This window comes from Lepisosteus platostomus, chromosome 3 (genome assembly GCF_059453375.1).
Source record: "Lepisosteus platostomus isolate fLepPlt1 chromosome 3, fLepPlt1.hap1, whole genome shotgun sequence".
NCBI lineage: Eukaryota > Metazoa > Chordata > Actinopteri > Semionotiformes > Lepisosteidae > Lepisosteus > Lepisosteus platostomus.
The window spans coordinates 37,039,802-37,060,065 of record NC_142613.1 but is presented as its reverse complement, the minus strand read 5'-3'; the positions used below and the strand labels follow the sequence as shown (position 1 = coordinate 37,060,065).

General features: G+C 37.4%; 1 protein-coding gene across 1 annotated transcript; it reads right to left on the bottom strand.

Annotated features, from left to right (window-relative positions):
* Positions 1-3,471: 3,471 nt before the first annotated feature.
* Positions 3,472-14,058, bottom strand: slc35f6 (solute carrier family 35 member F6). The gene is made up of 6 exons (XM_088625506.1): positions 13,818-14,058; positions 10,158-10,230; positions 9,212-9,383; positions 7,635-7,850; positions 7,242-7,352; positions 3,472-6,378 (listed from the first exon to the last, which is right to left on the bottom strand). The coding sequence occupies exons 1-6, from the start codon at positions 13,892-13,894 to the stop codon at positions 5,906-5,908; spliced, it is 1,122 nt and encodes a 373-aa protein (XP_088481632.1). The 5' UTR covers positions 13,895-14,058; the 3' UTR covers positions 3,472-5,905.
* Positions 14,059-20,264: the final 6,206 nt, after the last annotated feature.

Here is a 20,264-nt window from a genome sequence, read left to right as displayed (position 1 = left end):
GCACTACAGATCAAATGACATGTGTTGCAAGAAATTTCGTCGGTGTGGGAACGCGTGGACTCACCAAGTTCCTAACATTCAACAGAGAGCCTAGTTTTCATTCTATAGCTTAGGACCTTGCATTTTTAAGTGCACCCAATTAATTTCTGATATGAAAACTTATTTTTATAGTGGTTGAATCTACACCAACAAAATAATATTAATTATTTTACTGTTGATCATTTATGTCGTTTACTGTTTTTTGTTGTCAGCGTCACGTTGAAGCGGTATGAAAATATAAAATCCATATAATTCAAATCGATGAGACGCTGTGGGACGATTAATCTTTTTTGTCTACACTTTTTATTAAACGTATTTGGCAAACTAAAATACCTATGAATCCTGCATTGATATAAAATGCATTGTCTCGTGAAAATGATACATGACTAATACTGTCAACTCCCGTGGGACCTTGTGCTACTTGATTATTTGTATTGGTTTTTAGTTCTGATTTGGAACACATGAGCGTCTTCTGCTTTTTGTTCCGAGTTTTTATTAGTAGATACAGTAATTAATTTTAATATTTGCTTAAGGCTTATTTACAAATTTGCTACAAAAGATAAATGGGATTTATCATTGGTATCAAATCTGTACTAATTAGTGAGTTTCAAAACGTTTTATTTAGGTGTTAAAGCTGAAATGTGACTCATTCGATTTAAGCAAAAATATATTGAGATATTTATATATAGTATAATATATATATAAGTATCTTTTAGATTTTCATTCCCAGGTGTGTCTGTTCATTACTAAGCGGTCACCTATTAAGAGTTTTCTACACTATATTGGGGCAAATTCTTAATTAGGTAGTTGTGAAACATCGGGATCATCATCAGGATCATCAGGATAGTTCAGAAGCTGAGGTCAAAAACAAAAACCTGGTGATGAGAGTGGTGTTGTAGTCTGGAAGATTTTAAGAAACTTTGTGAAATAGTTCTTTCTTTGCCATGATGATATAGCCAGTTTCTTGCTTCGTCTCGGGGAAAGGACCCAGAATATCCACCATGACGAATTCCAGGGGGGTTCCTACTTGATACTGCTGTAGTAGTGTGCGCAAGCAATCCTGGGGCTACTTGAATTTTTTTTTTGTATTTGTGTCACAAATATGACATTACTGTGCCATTTCACAATGCCCCTGAAAAATGTGCCTTAAGTTATAAGGACCTCATAGTTCTGCACTGTATACTATTTTTTAAGCAACCTAGAATCTATAAATCTGAAACAACATTTTTTCACAAATGTGCAACTTGTGTGTGGTGTTGCCAATGTTGGTTGGCTTGGAGGAGATTTTTTTTTAATGGGATACTTTTCACCAAGTTAACGCTGAGTGGAAAAACAACAGTCACTGCAATACCTTTGGTACTGATTCAACTCAAGAAGGATCCTAGAGCCTTTTCCTTTCAAAGAGATGATCATCTGGCAGGTTTTTTCAGCATCTTTCTAATTACCCACATTTTGCTTTATAAGCCTCTCAGTGCAAGTGACTCCATTGAAAAGAACTGGAAAACTGGCAATTTTGCAGTGGACAGGTCCCTTTTATTTGACTATAGATCCTTACAGAAAAGATTGATGTAACCTGTGTTTTATAGAAGCTCAACACATACAGTAACATTATATTTTGCAGCTTCACTTTTTCCAGTGCTACCTTTTTTTTCTTCTGCTTTCTAGACTTCTGCTATGTGTGAGGTAAGTGAAACGGTTTCTGTCTCTATTGTTTGCAGCTCTGATACTAATGTGGCACTTGGTAAATACTAATGAGGTCTTTAACAATAAAAACAGTCTCATTAGGGAGAATAGGCCTTAGCTCTACAGCCTCTAGACTGACAGTTCTTTATATGAAGAGAAATTATCTTCACTAGAGGGTGGCTTAGGGACATTCTATAGAGAGGATAAGGAAAGGCATTCACAGTAGGTTGCGAGAGAGGAATAAAATGCAGCTGCTTTTTATTTTTGGTTTCTCTATAAGTATTTAGAGATACAAGATAAGCAGTCTAGGCTTGTTATAAGGCCAAAGCTTTTGGTTGGAGATCAGTCTCGTGGTGAGACTTATCTTTTGGTTAATTTAGTTCTAGAGACAGCAGCAAAGTAAGTAATTGCCCGTCAACTAAGGATGTTTCCCATCATTTAGGAAAGAGGTTAAAAAGTGACCCCAGGGAACCAGTACCCTATTGAGAAAAAATAGGTCACCGGTCACCGGTAGACAGAACAACATCAGCTAATGGTTCAGGCTCAAGGACATCTGTTAAGAATAAGGGGGAAATGAAGAGGTCAGTATTTTACATACTGTAATTGGGAGAGAGTCAGATTTATTACATCTGGTCCAGTCTCAAGCTCTGCCTTTGAGATTTCCCAAAGTTTGGATGGTTCATTTGTATAGGTACTCATGCTGTGCTACCTGTTAGGGAGCCCCTAGAACACAATACGAATGTGATAGAATATTCAATCAGAACTAATCTTCCTATCAACATTCATATTAACATCTGAAACTACTGTATGCTGTTTTCAACAACATTATAGCATAAATTCAAACATTTAAGATACTATCCCTTCTAAAATGACTAGCACAAATCATCAGTAGAGGTTTTCTTGTTATCTTGTTTTTTTATTATGACACTTAAAAACTATATAATATAAGAAAATTCTATGAATTGGTTTCACTCAATTGGCTTACTCTGTTACCCTTCCCACAGATAGCTTTACTGGTGTATTGGTGCATTTTGGCTACCATCTCATCAACCAGGTGGGTGTTACACATTTGTGGTGGTGAAGTGTGAAGACTTCCCATTACCTGTAAAGCGCTTTGAGTGGAGTGTCCAGAAATGCTTTATGCAGATGTAAGGATTAAATATTATAAGGAAAGGCAGCACTGTTGAAAGTGTTCCAACTGTTGTACAACGGAAATTGTTCCAACTATTGTAAGTGATTATTGAAGTGTCTTTCAGTTCTCAGGAGCTTCAAAGCAAGGAGATGTTCACTTGAGATGTAGGGGTAAGAGATTCAATGATCAAAGCAATCATAAAGTATACCTTGATTTACCTCAGTTAAGTTCGGGGTAAGTATACCTTGATTTACCTCAGTTAATTTCGGGGTAATTGATTACATGGCAATTAACCATCCAGGAAGACAGCATAAACCAGGTAGATAAAGACGAGAAAGAGACATGGGAAGACACACAAAACCAGAATGCGAGAGGTTCTTGTCTTGATCATCCAGATAGACCAGATTGGAGCTACGTATTTGAACCTTGCTAAGAGAGCTTGCTGTTCTACAGTTTTTAGGGAACTCAAAATACATGTGTAAAGAATCCCTCAGTAAAAAATGTCCTATCCTGGTTATTGGATACATTTTTGGAATAAGGACATACTGTAGGTTTGCATTCATTTTGTAGCTTATTAAGCCAAAAACATTTAGGCATAAAAAGGCAATAAACAAAAGAAAAAGCCAGATTTTGTATTACAATGAAAAGCAAAGAGTCAAACATTTCATTGAAATTATATTTTACAGCCTGTTACAAAACATCTTTATTTTTGCATGTATATTTAAAATGTTACAGAAAGTAAACAGGCTATTGAGTATTTTCTTCCATATTTACCACAATGTTTTGAGAAGGTAAATCAAACAATTTTCTCTCTTCTCTCTCTCAAACACATATGGCTACATTTGGCATTGAACACAATTCCAAAAGCAGAGCCATAGAAAACTGTTTAGGACTTGAGTTGCGAAAGCATTAGCTCCATCCACAACAGGGGCATCTAACCACATAAAGGTGTAATCTTGGTTTAATATTTAAGTGGGAGGTATCAAGTTTAAGTGGCGATAAGGTGCCACGATAAGGTGGTATTGAACCATTAAAAACAAAGTCATAAGCAAAATAACCCATACAATATAAAAGAAAATATGGGAATTTGTGAAGGAACATAATGCAAGCAAGTAAGCAATGAAACAAGCAAAATGGTGAACAAGCATATGATAAGAAAAATGCAGTTAATAAAGCAGTGTTTATATTTTGTACAGTTTTTACAGAATGTAAACCACATTCTAAAGTAACAAGTAAATACAATACACTGTTTTCACAACCGAACTGCTATTACTGCATTTAACTGGTACAGTAGCATTAAAGATATGCCCATACCTTAAATTTTGCAACTGACATTGGTGCCTATTCCAAAAGCTCTTCTTCCATGGATTGTTAACTTCCTATTTTGGTAGACTGATGTGGTGGCTAATATGTTAAACTGAGGGACACCTGAGAGTACCTCGTAAGTCTTGCAAAGCAACCCAGGACAAATGGAGGGCTCTGTGACCATTTGCTGAGAAGAGCAAACCTGTAGTTCCCAGGAGAACCTAGAAAAAAAGTGTCAAGCTGGAGAAGAACTTGGATGAAGATTGTGTTTGCTATCAGGAGTTAGCAGCAAGTGACAAGATAAATAATGGTTACAAATGAGAGGAGGCTTTTGGGCCCACCTACTGTAGCAACAAAACTGAGGACAGATACCAGTTGAGAGAGAAGACTAGTACAAGACTTTATTAATGGATACTAGGTACTGGAAGAGTTTTTAGTATAACTCCAAATAACTCCAAAATTAGGCTTTTGTTCCCTGTTAAGTTCAGTCTGTGTGTCTTCGCTGTAAAGGAATACAACCCTTCCAGGGTTTAAAAAGCCTCCATTGTATCAGAACACGTTTTTCATTCTACAGGATGAACAGACAATACTAGATTTGAGTGCAAACACGGACAGTTATAAATAGCAAACTAGCAACAGAACTGAGAGCAAACTCATTTAAAACTTGTGTTCTTTCCTTAATATAACTGTTACAGAAATGCTGAAACTGCCTGGTTTTCACAAATCCTGAAAAGTTTTTTCAGACTGTAGATCTGTTTGGAATTGCACTTGTATCTATGCATGTCAAAATATTAAACTATTAATTGAAAATATTTGTTTTAATTTTAAACAACCTACAAGGACATTAGAATCATGTGGAAACCAGTACACATTGGTCTATTGCAGTGTACTGTTTTTTATTGAAAGTAAAATCAAGTATGAGCTAAGCAGTGGTGGTAAACATTTTATGTAGATGGCCTACACTTTCTGGAAAGGGAACTTGTCACAGAGAAAGAAGAAATACAAGCAGCGTTCTTTGAACAGTTTGGTATAGCTTGAGAATGTAATTTTAGATTTTTTTGTTTTACTAATATGGCTACTGTACATGTATGTCAAATGCTCCATTGAACATAGCTTCAGAAAACAAATCTGTTGGCTGACTGCCAAGAAATGAAAGATTAATCTTTGGAAAACACTAAAAATCAGATCTTTTAAGTACAGTAGGTTCCTCCAACTCAAACAAATTTTTTTAATGCCTTTAATAGATTATGCTGTGTTGTGTACCATGACAATCAACTTCAATATATTTGTAATTGTTTTAGCGTGAAAGTTATTGAGAATTATGACTAATATTTAAAGCAGAAAAAAAAACAAGGTGGGATCACTTTTTTAGAGCACATAAAAAAAGATACGAAGCAATCACTTGTCTGAATAACACTAGTGTTGTGAAATAAATTGAACCTTAAAGGCTCGTTCATCAATATGTACGGATGAACTACTGGTTAGGATAGAGTTTCTTCTGTAATCCAGTTTGAAACTGTTATATAACATGACCTACACCAGCAGACCACACAGGTTTTCTCTTTTCCAGTATATTCTAAAAATAAACATAAAATGATGTGAAAAACAGAAATTCTAAATGTGTCACTACTGTACCACATTCAAAACATAATTAGATATGGTTTTCTGTTTTCCAGTATATTCTGACAAATAAAGTACCACCACCACATTCCAAAAAAAAAAAAGAATTTGAAAGAAATGAAAAGGTTAATGCCCCTCATTGACTGATAATATGCTTTCAGAACAGAGCCTCTCAGTTTCAGCGCTTCTCTCCTGAAAACGGGCGCACCAGGGGATTCTGGCCATGAGGGGCTTGTGGAGTCCATTATACAGAGCTGCCCCTGTGAGGAGGATAATAAATCCCAGGACCTGAAGCCCATGGAAGTGCTCCCAGCCCACAGCCAGACTCACAACCCAGATAACAATAGTCCGCAGGCTGTCAAGTACCATGCGAGTGGTAGCACTAATTTCCTTGGTGACGCTGATCCCTGCAAAGTTGAAGAAGGCAATACTAACAATGTTCCCAATGATGGCCAGGACAATTAGTGGCTGGTTGCCCATCTGGCAAAATGCATCCAGTGCATCTTCCAGGACCTGCCTGGGGTTGTCGCCGAAGTTGCCCACAGGGATGAAGTACATGGGGATCAGCAAGAGAGAAAGGACAACAAACCCAAAGAAACCTGAGAAGTAAGGAGAGGGACTTCAGTGTATCTGGTTGTCTAACTGGTTGTAACATGCTGAATAACACAGCATCATATCAATCCGTACCTTCCCCACAGACAGCTACTTTTCTCTTGTGAATTGATAGAACACAGAGTTTGCTTTATTTTTCTTTGATTCAGTCCTTCATCCTGTTTCTTTTATTCCTGTATATTTTCTTTATCTGGCAGCTCCCTGAACCTGAGAGAATCCTTCACAAGTCTAACTGTCCCTTTTCCCCTTAACATGGATGATGTCAGAGGGTTTTAGGACTTCATTATTTTTTATACATGTCTGTACCCTGAAATTTATATAAAATGCCTAGCACAAATCCTTTAAATTGTAATGTACTTTACTTAAACTCTAAAACTTTACTAACATTGCATTATGTGCACTTTTTGTACATCACAACAAAAAATTGCCTCAGATGGGTAATGTATATTTCTGTCAGTAATACATTTTTAGACCCTTCTTGAGTGTAAAAGTGCTTTAGGATCTTTTGTGATAAAACATTTCATAAAAACACAAGATTTGTATTGATCCGAATGACTTTTGAACTTATTCAAATAAATCAATGGTTTCCTACTATGTTCTATAAAAGCTTCTGATTATTTACTGATAAGTGCGTTGATTTTTATTGCTATATCTAGCTATCTGGCAGGGGTTTAATTCCTGGTAAGATTGAACAGTGTGAAGAACTCTGGAATATATACCTTTTAAGTGCAATTCTAAAACAACCATAAAAAGCTTTTGCATTCGACAAAAATCATTGGTGCTTCCATGCTTCCATTCAAGCATTATACACTTTCTTTCCTCTAACTCGACTAGCGAAAAGGAGCAGTACCTTCTGTGCCAACAGCCCGGAGTGGGTGGACATCGTGCTTGTAAACAAACTTCTCCTCCAGTACCATCTGCACAGAGACTATGACCTGTGCCATGATAATAAGGAGGTCACCTGCAGACCAGAATGAAAGATCAAAAACATGACAAAAGCTAGAACCTAGCAAGAAAAACAACTCTGGGAGACAGAATCTGTCCTTAGAGGACTTTACCAAAATGAACAAAACCAACTCTGAAATTGGTCTTGAACTGGGACTAATCACACACACAGTGTGATTTTATGTTGATGGATGCTGATTTAAAGTTGATAAAAATGTATGTTTTAAGAATTAAGTAAGCAAACTTTCTGGGGCACTATTTCATGGGAAGACAGAACTTTTGAGCAGTGTCCTTGTACCTGTAATGACTTCACTGAGTTTGTGACTTTCATCCTTTTCTCCGCTGACAAAGTCCGCCAGACCCACCACAACCAGGCCCGCGATGGTGACAACGATGCCGATCCACTGGCTGGCCAATAGCTTGCGGCCCAGGAACGCTACTGACAGCAGCCCGGTGAAGATGATCACTGCTCCTCGCAGCATCTGGAAGCTGGAGGCACTGGTCATGTTAAGCGCTAGGAATATAAACGTTGCATGATAAGACCAACGATGGGAACAAACACATCACACTAGAAGAATTATAACATCCACTGTGCCACCTTATCAGATATACAGTATCTGAATGATAACATGGTGCATTAATGATAACATGATGCATTAAAAATACAGAAAAAAACACAGAATTAATTATTGTATGACATGGGAGTGACAAATTAGTGCAGTGGTTAGCTTTTTGCTGTCTCCCAGAGCTGAGCAGAGCAGAATTTATTGTAATATGCACAAGTGCAATGAAATGCTTATTTGCATGTATGCTCCTATACAAAGACATCAAGGAAACAACAAAAACAAAAACATAGAACAGTGGCAGCAACAACAACAAGTTAAGTAACATCTTAGAAAAAAAAAACATCATTGTGAGCCAGTGGTAGGGGTAGAGTTCAGTAATCTGACAGCTTGAGGGAAGAAGCTGTCTCTGAGTCTAGACGTTCATGCCTTTATGCTCCAATAATGCTTACCAGAGAGAAGGGGGGAGAAAAGTGAGGAACCAGGATGACTGGTGTCCTTAACGATATGCTGAAGACCTGGGTTTAATTACCGGGCTGCTATCAGTGTGGAGTTTTTACGTTCTCCCTGTGTTTGCATGGGTTTCTTCAGAATACTTTTCTCCAGTTTTCTCACATAGTCCAAGGACATACTTCTAGGTTAATTGGCTCCTGGGATAACTGGCCCTGGAGGGAGTGTGTACGTACTTGTGCCCTGAGATGGACTAGTGTCCTATTCAGGTTGTGCTCTGCCTTGCGCCTGTTGCTCCGGGTCTAAGGTAACCCCGTATTGGACTTAGTGGTTACAGTACGGATGGATAGAATACATGACAGACTGCAGTTTAAAGAAAACAGCCAAGGGTGAGTGCAGTGACAGTGAGCAGCCAGTAGAGGCCATAGTTGAGAGAGTAAAGCACCAAGAAATGAGGGAGTTTAGACACAGGTGGTAGGCATGAGGAAGTTGAAATGAGGGAGGTTATCAGGCTCATGCTAACTAGTGACTACTGGATGGAAAAAAGGGATGTGTAAGATTTTTATAAACAGAGCCACAGAGGTATAGTATCCTGTGTCTTCACAATAATAATTAAAAATCATGTAATTTCTATAGAACTTTTAATCTCAATAAAATCCCAGAGTGTGTGACCTCCTTATAAAATTGCATTTGAAATTCAATTTCAATTTCAGTTGTTCAGCCTAAATCCCAGAAGTGGAACAGAAATATGATTTATACAAGCATCTCAGCTGACTAAAGGAACCACAATTTGGCTGTAGGGGTGAGGCTGTTGGAGCCCTGTGTTGAGCATGCTTTAGGAAGATGCAGATTAAAAACTTACCAACATACATGATGGAGGTGGCTGTCATGTCACACATTGCAGGCGGGAAAAAAAGGAGGGGGTTAAAGGACTGGTTAGCATTCATCCTTGGTTCGGGGCTCCGTCTGTCGTGACAGACAAGGATGTAGAACAGCGCTAGGCAACTGAGCTCACCCAGAAACATGCCAACAGCCTGTAGGAAACAAGGCAAATTTGTACGAATGCTGGACTGAAAAAGATCTTTAACGACACTAAGCCTGCCTACATTCTGGAAATCATTTGGTATAAGGTAGTTTACCCACGTTTCCTAAAATACATGGGTCAGATCTACAGTACATGAAGGCAAAATCTTTTCTCTAAGGGGTCTGCTCTTTTAGAAAGACTGATTGATTTACAAAAGCAAATTGCTGGACTGTAATTATGGGAATTAATAATTATATGTATTGTTAATATCAATACATGAGTATTAATCATGAGAATCTCATATACTTACATTTAGAAGATATAATGAATAAACATTTTATCTTGACACTGCAAGTTTTAATAATTAATGACTGTGGGGTCCTGAAATGGCTTCCTGCCCAGGGTCTAACCCCGCCTTGACCCTGAATTGGATGATGGAGTTTGAAAATGGATGGATGGGTGGATAACTGCACAAATGCTGTATATCGTTAGGTTGGAAGAATCAATATCCAAGTCAATATTTCACCTTAAGGCAATCTGTGTGCAAACTGTCTCGTCAATAACAAAATAAATAGTAGGTCAATTATTCTCAAGAGGGCTTGAAAGGTCAACGACCCCTCACAGTTTTTAAATGACTCGTTAAAATTAAACACTAGAAAGCTCTGAATGTAATCTGCAGCGGCTGCAGTGTCTTCGAGTCTAATATATGGACATGCACTTCCAATCAATCTCTAGTTCGGTAGTAAAGATGCTGAAGTCATGTTTCCAATCTAAGCAAAGGTACCTGCAGGAAGGGATGTGAGAACGTGTGCTTTGGGGATCCACCACATCCCTGAGCTGAGAAGGTGTCGGCCCATCTAGTTAAAACAGAGACAAGCATTAGGTGTTACAAATTAGGTCTGGAAAGACTAGAAATCAAAAGTGTAGAATAAAAGGCAAAATTGAAAATGACAATGTTTCTTAAACCTGCCACAATTTAACCCGAGGCTACAGCATGAACTGTTCATGGCTGTGCAATGTGGAATATGGCTTAGGGGAAAATGATGGGGACAAATATCCAGTTAGTGGGTATATGTTTTTCAAGACACCAGTTAGAATGGAAGGAGTGGTCGTGTGGGGACTGTAGATATATCTCAAAATTAACCTTCAAGCTAGAGAGCTGATGCAAAGAGGGCTGATTAAAATTTTCATGGGTTAAACCACAAAAGCAATTAGAAATTCTAGGGTTTTAATACTTGTTTTAAGCAACAGATGACCTAATAAAAACACAAATTTCTTACTATATGATGAGATCAGGCAGTTAGGCAGCAAAGGTTATATTATATTACACGGAGATTGTAACTTTCCACAGATAAACCAGGACACTATCATGGAGAATAAAGAAACTGAAAATGACATGATTAAAATGGATAGACATTGTTTCTAAACTCACTTTATAACGGCTCAAACAACAGCAGATTCTCTTATTGATTAAATCTTTTCAAACAGGATACAATTAAAGGAACAATTAAAAGAAGAAGTATATTGTAATCATAATATATCTTGTGATAAGTGTGTGATGACCTTAAACCTTGCGTGTAAAATGATGGCTTGGATTTTTATAAAAACAGACAAAGACGAAATGAGGCAGAACATACAGTTACCAAAGTGAACTGTAAACTGATGGACACAAGATGAGTCACACTTAAAAATAAATAATGTTAAATTAAGATTTCAACTATTAAGTAAAATGGGCACAGTAACCACAAACACAGAATTGCATATGGGGACAAAACTTGAACCAAGAAACTATAAATCAATCAGTCTTATTTCTGTTACTGGAAAATCACAGAAATTTCTATGTGTTACAGAAAGTATCTGGAAAACTAAATTAGAATCATTTATACAATGGCATTTTAGAGCCAGCCAACATGTATTTAGAAAGGGAATTACATTTTTTTCTAGCAAAGCTTTCTGTGAAATCTTAAGCGACATAAGTTCTAATTGGGTAGATGTAAGTAGTGGTTTTCTGCAAAGATCTTTATTAAGCCCTTTGCTTTTTCATAATCGATATCAATTATATAGATTCTCGTATACTTTGCAAAATAGTTAAATTTATAGATGATACCATTACAAATAGGGGGCTATGGAAACAGAGAAAATCAGAAATGACAGAGTGGGTTAATCAATAAGTAAATTAAATAGTCATAATCCCCAACTTGGAAATTATTTTGCCTAGAATACACCTTGGTGTTTGGTATAATCGGAGGCACCTACAGTAAGTTCCTTGTTCTCTGGCACAGCTTTGGTGGAAAAAAAAAATCAGGCACACTGTATTAAACATATTTCTTACCAATGACAATACACACACTAAACTACACACAGCATAAACAACATACAACATACCGGTTACGCTATTTACACATTTACATGCATAGTGTTGAAGAAGCCTATGTCCTGACCACCTACTAAAAATCCCAAACTGCTACCAAGCATTCAAACTCTTATATACTGTAATGTCTACAATGCCAAAATAAGAGAATGCTGCCTACCAAGCTAAACAAAATTTGACCTACAATTAAATCTCTCTCTCTGCAAACCCGGATGCTACAAAATAAAATGGACCCTACCTCCTTATTCTAAAAATGCACCCACAAACCAGAAGAGGTCATTATTCACCAATGGATTTTATTACACAGCAAATCAAAGTTCCCTAACAACAATAGAATGACAAGCTCTCTACTGCCCTATGGGAAGAGAAGACAAAGTACTGAGGTAAAAACATCTGAGTGATTGTGTGCATAAAGTTCATCCCAAGGATAGGGTCAAGATATCAAACAAACACTTCCAGTCATAAAGAAACAAAGAACAAAAATCATTCAGTACAAAAATACCATCTGTAAACTGGTAAATGCACTTTAGTTTTTCATATTGGTTACAATGATTTATTTGTGCATTATAGCAAATACAATAAAGTAACAAAATGATGATGCACCTCATATTAAATCTGCAGTTATTACTAGATATGTATAATAAGAAGAAATAAATTTAATATAAAAATCACATTTTAAATAAAATTATTTTGATCAATATCACTGTTTATTCTTATATATACACATGTAGATATTTTTCCATATGTATATATACTGTATATGTAACAAATAAGCTATAATGACCTACATTTTATTTATAAATGCATATCTTAAGGAAAAGATTCTTAAAGAATACATAAAAGAACTGTAAAAGAAAGCACTACTGAAACTTGATGCTAGCTTTCTGAAACCTCTGCAGCTTTCTGTTGTACTTTGGCCTGTCATTTTGTGACCTGATACTCAGAGATCTTGCAGACCACAGACACTCTCTTGAAGGTAAAACTAAACAAGATATTACTCTAACTTTTGTTTTATGTAACACAAGTTAAGAAGTACATATGATACAGATGTTAAGACTATCAAACATTCTCTCTCAGGTTGTAGGTTTACATGGAGATCAAAATATAATCTTCAGGTAAATTAAGATAAGCACACAGAAAATAAGTTATACTTGCAAAACGCCATCAGGTGAACTACTCATAAAATATGTAAATTGCCAATGGCTTCTGCAAAGCATACTAACATGTATTCCAGAGGCGTTTTCTTTAACTATGAAATATATAATCAAAGTTTTGCCACTATTTTAAATGTAATTTAAATGTATATATGAACAGAATTAAGTAAAGGAGAACAGAAAAATCCCTTGCTTGCTGAACAGACAAGTGAAACTTCTCATGTAACCTTGGAGATGACTAGCAGAATTAAATTTTGCTGACCTTTTGTTTCTTTAAAAATCTTGTGAGAATGAATCAATGGGGTTCAGCAGACTAAAATCGCTGATATAGCACCCACAGAACGGTCAGTGTGGGCTCATAAACACAGATTTAAGACGGATTACGTAACACAGATGTACAGAGTATAACAGCACGCACGGAACGCAAAATTAATCAAAGTTCTATGCCTTTACTTATTCAGAAAATAAATCATCTGGATAACACTAATGAAATAAAAATCAGCGACATGTCCTGAAGAGATCAAGGTTTCAAGTTTGCAATGGTAATTAACTACGTTCCTTTACAAATATGTAAAATATACAATTGTAGCTAACTGCTTACTAGATGTCAGGTTTTCTAAATAAGTCACCTCCACACATTCATGCCATAATTATTAAAGGTTATAGTCAATTACTTCACAGTTTAAAAAGTAATCAATAGATCATACAAAGTCAGACACTGCACTAACTCGTAAGCTGGTGTTTTGCTTTCTTATTGAGACAATAAAAATACGAACAGCAATTAACATAACGTGCTGTAGTGTAAATATGCAACCGCTACAAAACAGTAAAATCAGGAAAGGTAAGTAATCTGATTTCAGTTTTCCTAAACGTGTCAGTCTTGACACTATCAGTCGTAAAACAAGCCCTAATCACTTACTTTGCTGATAATGTGTTGATTGAGCCTGTGATAAGCATCATTGCGGCTAGCAAGAGCTGGTATTTCGTCCAGGCCATGCTGGAAGGGAGAGTATTTCAAGACGAATGCAGAAATACGGCCGGTTTTGGTTCAGCTCAGCTCAGCTCAGATCTGCTTCTGTAGGCAGTTGATTTCAACTGCTTTTAGGACCTGCAGTTTCTTCATTTCTTCCTGTGATATCACATGACTATCCTATATTGTCAGCTGACTGCACACACGAGAGTTCATATATCTTGCAGGAAATAGATAAGGTTGAATGTCTGGTTTGTGAGACTCATCTGCAGTGAAATGCGAGTCTTGTTCAAACAGTTGTACAGTCAGTAATGTTTGTCATGCGAAATGTTATATGAATTTAGATGTAATGATTATTTGCAGTTTACTATAATAAGCTGTCTAGTATTAGCTAGGAAAATACGTTAACCAATTTTAATGAATGCAATAACTGAAGTGGCAATGATTTCTACGGAGCGTGTCAGATGTCCCTAGTTACAAGTCACGTGTCAACTAAAATTACATGTTATTTTTCGTGACGATTTATCCATTATTTGTAACCTCCTTTTCGTGAATTTGCTTCTCCACGATTCCATTAATCGAGCGTTGGCAAACGAAAAACTTTTTTTTTTCCAGAAAAGTACATCGGAATTAAGTAAAACAAATATGTAAATGAAGGCGTAACGTCGGCCAAAACTTTTATTTTGCAAACATTCAGCGATAAGTATCAGGGCTTAAGGGAAACCATAAAATAGCGAGAAGAAAAGCAACAGGCATTTAGGAAAATATGTGCAGTGCATTTTATGTAAAAACACTGTTATCCTTCCTGGGGAAGAAAGAGATCAATGCTGTTCAGCCCATCCCTCAGCCTGCAAGAGGGTTTTGAGAAGTGGGTCTAAAAAGAATCTTCTCCAGGAATTGAAAGGATAGCCTTGTGCTCACTGAAGTAAGATCTGAGGTCCTGTCTGTCCGTTTTCATGTTTTGCTAAAGACATTAATGACACTAACAGAATTGAATTTAATTAATTTCACTAACAGAAATTAATGTACTGGATTTTATATATACATATTCCTGAATATTCAAAGTCCCTTTGAGGCCAGTTAATGTTTTGATGGTGTTGTGAATGAGACTACTAAAAGCTGTAATTCAGGGCACAGGGGCACATGTAATTTGGTGCATTACTTTGCATTTTATGAAAATCTGTAGTTTTACATAAAATGCAAAGATGGCACATATATACTGTACAAGTACTGCACATATTTTGCAACATGAGTATTGTTTTTATTCTTGGCTTTAATGACTTCCCCTGAGCTGAATGTTTGAAAAATAGATTTTGACCAATGTTGATCATCCATTTACTTACAGCATGTGTGTTTTTTTTTTACTTGATTCCTATGCATCTCAAACAGTTTTGGGATACATCTAACAAATTCCCTTTCTTTATGGTTCTGTTATTTACTCCTCTGCTCCTACTGTACTCAGTACCAACATCTACTGTCACCTCTCATTGTGTATTCAAATTGTGCATATGACATGTATATTTTTATTGTTGTTGTTCTGTAAAGTGCTTTGAAAAGTTTATTATTATTACTTCCTTCAGATTTAGCCTTGATCATTAATAGAATGTATATTCTTATTGAAACATCACAGGTGTTTTGGAAAGAAGCTGCAACCTACTTGTGGTAACTAAAATAATGAAACCTCCTTATATCTTAAACGTTCTTATATTTTAAATGAAGGGTGGCATTGTGGTGCAGTGTTTGGTGAATATACAATTTAAGGGTTCTGGGAAAACTGGCGCTGGTGTGTGTGTGTTTGCGTACTGTGCTGGAGTGGTGTACCATCCAGGCTGTATCCCACACTGCACCCATTGCTTTTCAGGATAAAGTGGTTACCCCTTTTGCGTTATGCAGAATAGGACAACTCTTACTATTACCCTTACTGAGGAAGAGATCGGTGCTGTTCAGCCTATCCTTAAGCCTGGAGAATGGGTTCTGAAAAGTGAGTCTATAAAGAATCTCCTTCAGGAATTATTCAAAGTTAGCCTCAAGCTTACTTAAATAAGATCTGAAATGCTGTCCGTCAGTTTTCATGTTTTCAGTGTGGTCGCATTTTCCTAAAGACATTGACATAAAGGATGAATATAAACATATTGTAGTTCCTTTGAGGCCAAGTAAAGGAGAACTGCAGTTCCAGTTTCTCAGACCGGTTATTTAATCTCGGTAACACATTTTTACCATGCTTGACGACACCACAAATTTTTACAAATTTTTAAATGAAGGAAACACAATAGTGTGAAGGTACTGTATAGTCGTCATATTGTCTCAAACCTCTGGTCTCACAAAGGGCGAGAGTGAGAATTGGTGAGGTGGCTCTTTCTGCTCGCTCGTCACTGCAATGACTAATGTGACGTGCAAGCGAATAAGTACAGGTTGTGCAGCAGAGATTCCGCAGCAGAAATATTTCAACGTGATCTGCTCGCAGAGTTAACACGTAAAATGTGTTTGTCGTCAAAACCTTCAGTTGAGAGCAATATTTCTGTTGGATTAAAAGACATGTATTCACAAGCCTGCTTCACCTCACTGGAAGTTTGGTTGCCTTGTTCTGAATCACAGAATATGGCGCTGGGCATACCTGGAAATTTGTGATGTGTAATTTTCTAACTCCAAAATATAAAAATAGTGTTGCAGTTCCCCTTTAATGACGTGATCCTTTTGTTTATGACTACAAAGAGGTGCAATTGGGGGAACAGGGGCACATGAAGATGTTGGTGCATAACAGGAATGTTGTGATTAATGTATTTCTCATTTTAGAAAAAAGATCTGTACAACATTTATCATAAAAACAATTTTGTTTTACTTTGAAAACTATTATATACAACTGCAGCAGAAGTGTGGAAGAAGGGCAACATCCTTAAGATATAAGAAGATTCAGGATGTATTATGTCAAGTAGAATAAATAGGTTTAATGGCTTCTTACTTCACAAGGCACCTGTGATGTTTCACTAACAATATACAGTACATTTATGTTTAAGGCTGTATAATGTCCTGACCGTGTGAAAGAAAAATGAGTATAAAGTTCATAGATCATGTGAAAAGGAGGAGCAGAATTAATCTATACTCTGCATGCAGCAAGAAAGAGCCTTTAAAATTCTCTTTTCCTACTCACCTGTGGTAACCATTTGTGGTTTCGTTTTTGTATGTTGTATGAGAAACAATAAACAACATTTTTGACATTCCTGATTAATTATCCTTTGTTTTGCTTGTGAATTTGTTTGCGGGCAGAAGCAGGGCTTAGCAAAGTATGGTAAAGGAGCACCTGGACCGTGCTGGGAATGTGAGGGGTGACAGAGCCCCTTGACTCACTGAGAGTCACTTGGTGAGGTGCTGGCTCAGAGCTGGGGGTAGAAAAAGAAAAAGAGAAAGAGCACCCTGACCCAATGAGTCAGTTTGAGAGGCGCTGCCTCAGGGGTGGAAAATTAAGAGAAAGAATTTCCTTGACTTGCTGAGAATTGCTTGAGAAGAAAGCGAAAAGTCCCCTGGTTTGTTGAAGGAGGCACTGCCTAGGCCCTCAGGGGATTGAGGAGAGAAAAATGAGCAGGTTAGAGCTGCTGAGAACAGTGTGGCCAGGGGATCCCTCTGACTCATACTGTAAAAACCTCCCCAGGGGGGAAGTCAGGGTGGCGCTGCTAACCTGTAAAAACAGTAGCACCAAACGCAAGGCTTTACTTTTAGTCTCTACAAACAGAAATTAATGTACTTGTTTTTCTAATGTAATACTTATTGGTAGATGTTTGTATTCCTGTTTTAAATTGCTCTTTAGTTCTATTTTAATGTTACTGTGCAAAACACCTTTATTGCCATAGACAGCTACTGTAAGTAAATGAAAGCTGAGCTACATGAGGTTCGCTCTAAACTAAATTATGTTTTGAAGAGCACAAGAGAAGTTTCTAGAACTTAGCACTGTGTAATTCATGTATTCTTACTAATGCATAAGTAGAATATCATATGGGGCATGTGATTTTTAAATCTGGAAACTACAGTATGTTCTCAGATGGGATAACTGCTCCTGATGGTGTGAAATACTGCATCCTAGAAAACAGAAAATATATATTTTTTTTTATATATATAAAACAAATCTTATCCTTATGCCTCCAATGCCTCCTTCAGGGTAATGTGACTTGACACCAGAATAAAACCTCTTTAGTGAAAACTTCTCTTAAGGAGTTAAATTCTGAACCTGGGGTGCTGGTTGCTAGCTAGCTGCATGAGTCTTGTAAGGTGCTCTGGTTCCTTCCCACAGTCCAAAGACAAACTGGTAGGTTAACTGGCTTCTGAGAAAATTGATCCTAGGCTCCGTCTCCCCTGTGATCTTGGATAAAGCAGTTAGAAAATGGATGGATGAAAATTATATTATTCTCTTTGTCTGTTTAATATATTGGGAATCTCATGCTACTTGTTTATTAATTAAATACTACATGAGGACAGGCAGGGTAGTGTCCTGTCCTGTCCTGTCCTGTCCTGGGTCCTGGGTTTGATCCTAGACGGGGGCAACTTCTGTGTGGGGTTTGCATGGTCCTTTCATCTGGTTACCTACCACCTTCAAAAAGCTTGTAGTCTAGATAATTTATGGCTTTAATTTGTCCCTTGCACTGTATTCTTCCAATTGTTGCTATATGTAATAGGAATAAGCTTCCTTCTGTTAATGGCTGGATACTGTAGATGGATAAATCAACCATGTACGTGGTATAGGACACACACGCTCAGTTTTCTGTCATGTTTCACCTTTTTATGTAAGGTGTTTATTATTTTAAAAGTTTTTTTAGTAGACTATGATTTTGGTTTAGCTTTTGTGAAGTAAGTGTTGTACACTGCAATGAGTGTACCAACATGTTCTGGTTTGTCAATAAAAGTTGTTCCAGGCCATGGCCACAATCTTAGATTTCTGACAGCTTGAGCCTGACAAATTCACACCTCTAAACAGGATACTCTGCAACCTTTTAGCTTCTCCAGGGTGTCTCCATACACATCTTGGCTACTTCACAATTGTAATTCACAGATCCTTTCTCCTATCTGATTTTTTTTTAAGTGGTATTTTTTAAGTAGTTGAGTGTTAAAAAAAACAATGAATGGATGATTGGTAATCAGGAAATGGCGTATTTTGGCTTTTGTTCCATTAAATGACTTAAATGAACTACAGTTTATTTACATTAAACCACAGTATATAGTGTGCAAACATTTTCAAATTTGAAATATAAAGCTGTTTTAATAGCTGGTCAAATGCTGTCAACTTTAGTCCATGTGCTCTGTACAAAATTATAAATTGGGTAGAACAGAACTAATTCATTACTATAATAGTTTGATGTCAACAGTTCCCAGTTTTATGTTGCTCTTTTAGAGCCTGGACAAGCATGTGGCTGCTCACTGGTCTCTGAGCCCCAGAGACCCCAGCTTACTGTATAGCATCCATGGCATAACTTTCACACTTTCATCTTGAAGGCAAGCTTTTGTTATATGTGCAGCTGGAGATAGTGCATTGTTCTGCTACAATGTTTTTTTTTTTATGTCAGGTTAAGCCCAAAGTAAGTACAGCAAGTAAGGTCCCAGGAGTTGAGCAATGTAGCGCTGTTTAGTCAGGTTGCCATCAATTATACAAGTGGACTTCTGTAGAGACTACACACTCCTGTCCAGAGCAATCACAATTCAACTTCTCCTTTGGTGTTTTACTCACAACAATTAGTAGATATTTCTGCACATCAGCAGCACACTTGACTTGATTCATTATTAGAGAGTATTGTCACGATTATAGTCCCCCCTCCTTAAGGGTGCTCCAGCCCTTTCACTCAAGACTTTATTCTATGCACCTGCTCCCTATTCCCAGCCCACCTTAAAAGCCAGGCGCTGACGCTCATCCGGGCTCTGCATCTGATTTCCATATCGTGCGAGTCCGGGACCTGGAAGCGCCTGGTGCCGTTAAAGTTTTAACCCCTGTTCCTGTTCCTGTTCCTGTTCCTGTTCCTGTTCCTGTTCCTGTTCCTGTTCCTGTTCCTGTTCCTGTTCCTGTTCGCCGGTTCCGACCCGGCCTTCGTGGTTTTAACTTCGTGTTTTGATGGATCTCCTGGTTTTGGACTTTCTCGTGTGTTTTTGGATTCTCTATGGATTACTCTTTGGGATTGTTCGCCTCGGCCACACCTCCCCCGTGCACCAGCGCACCTTGGACACGCCCCCCTGTCTTCAGCCCCGTATTCCTGCATGACGTTTCCCTAGTGTTTCCCCACTCCGTCGGATTGTGTCGTCCGCATAGGGTCCGGAAAGAACTGTTCGTTACAAGTATACCGCACCCGGTATTTTTAATCTTCTTGGCCATATTTTGATTTTAGTTTTAAAATACTGTAGCATTATAATGAGATTTCATAT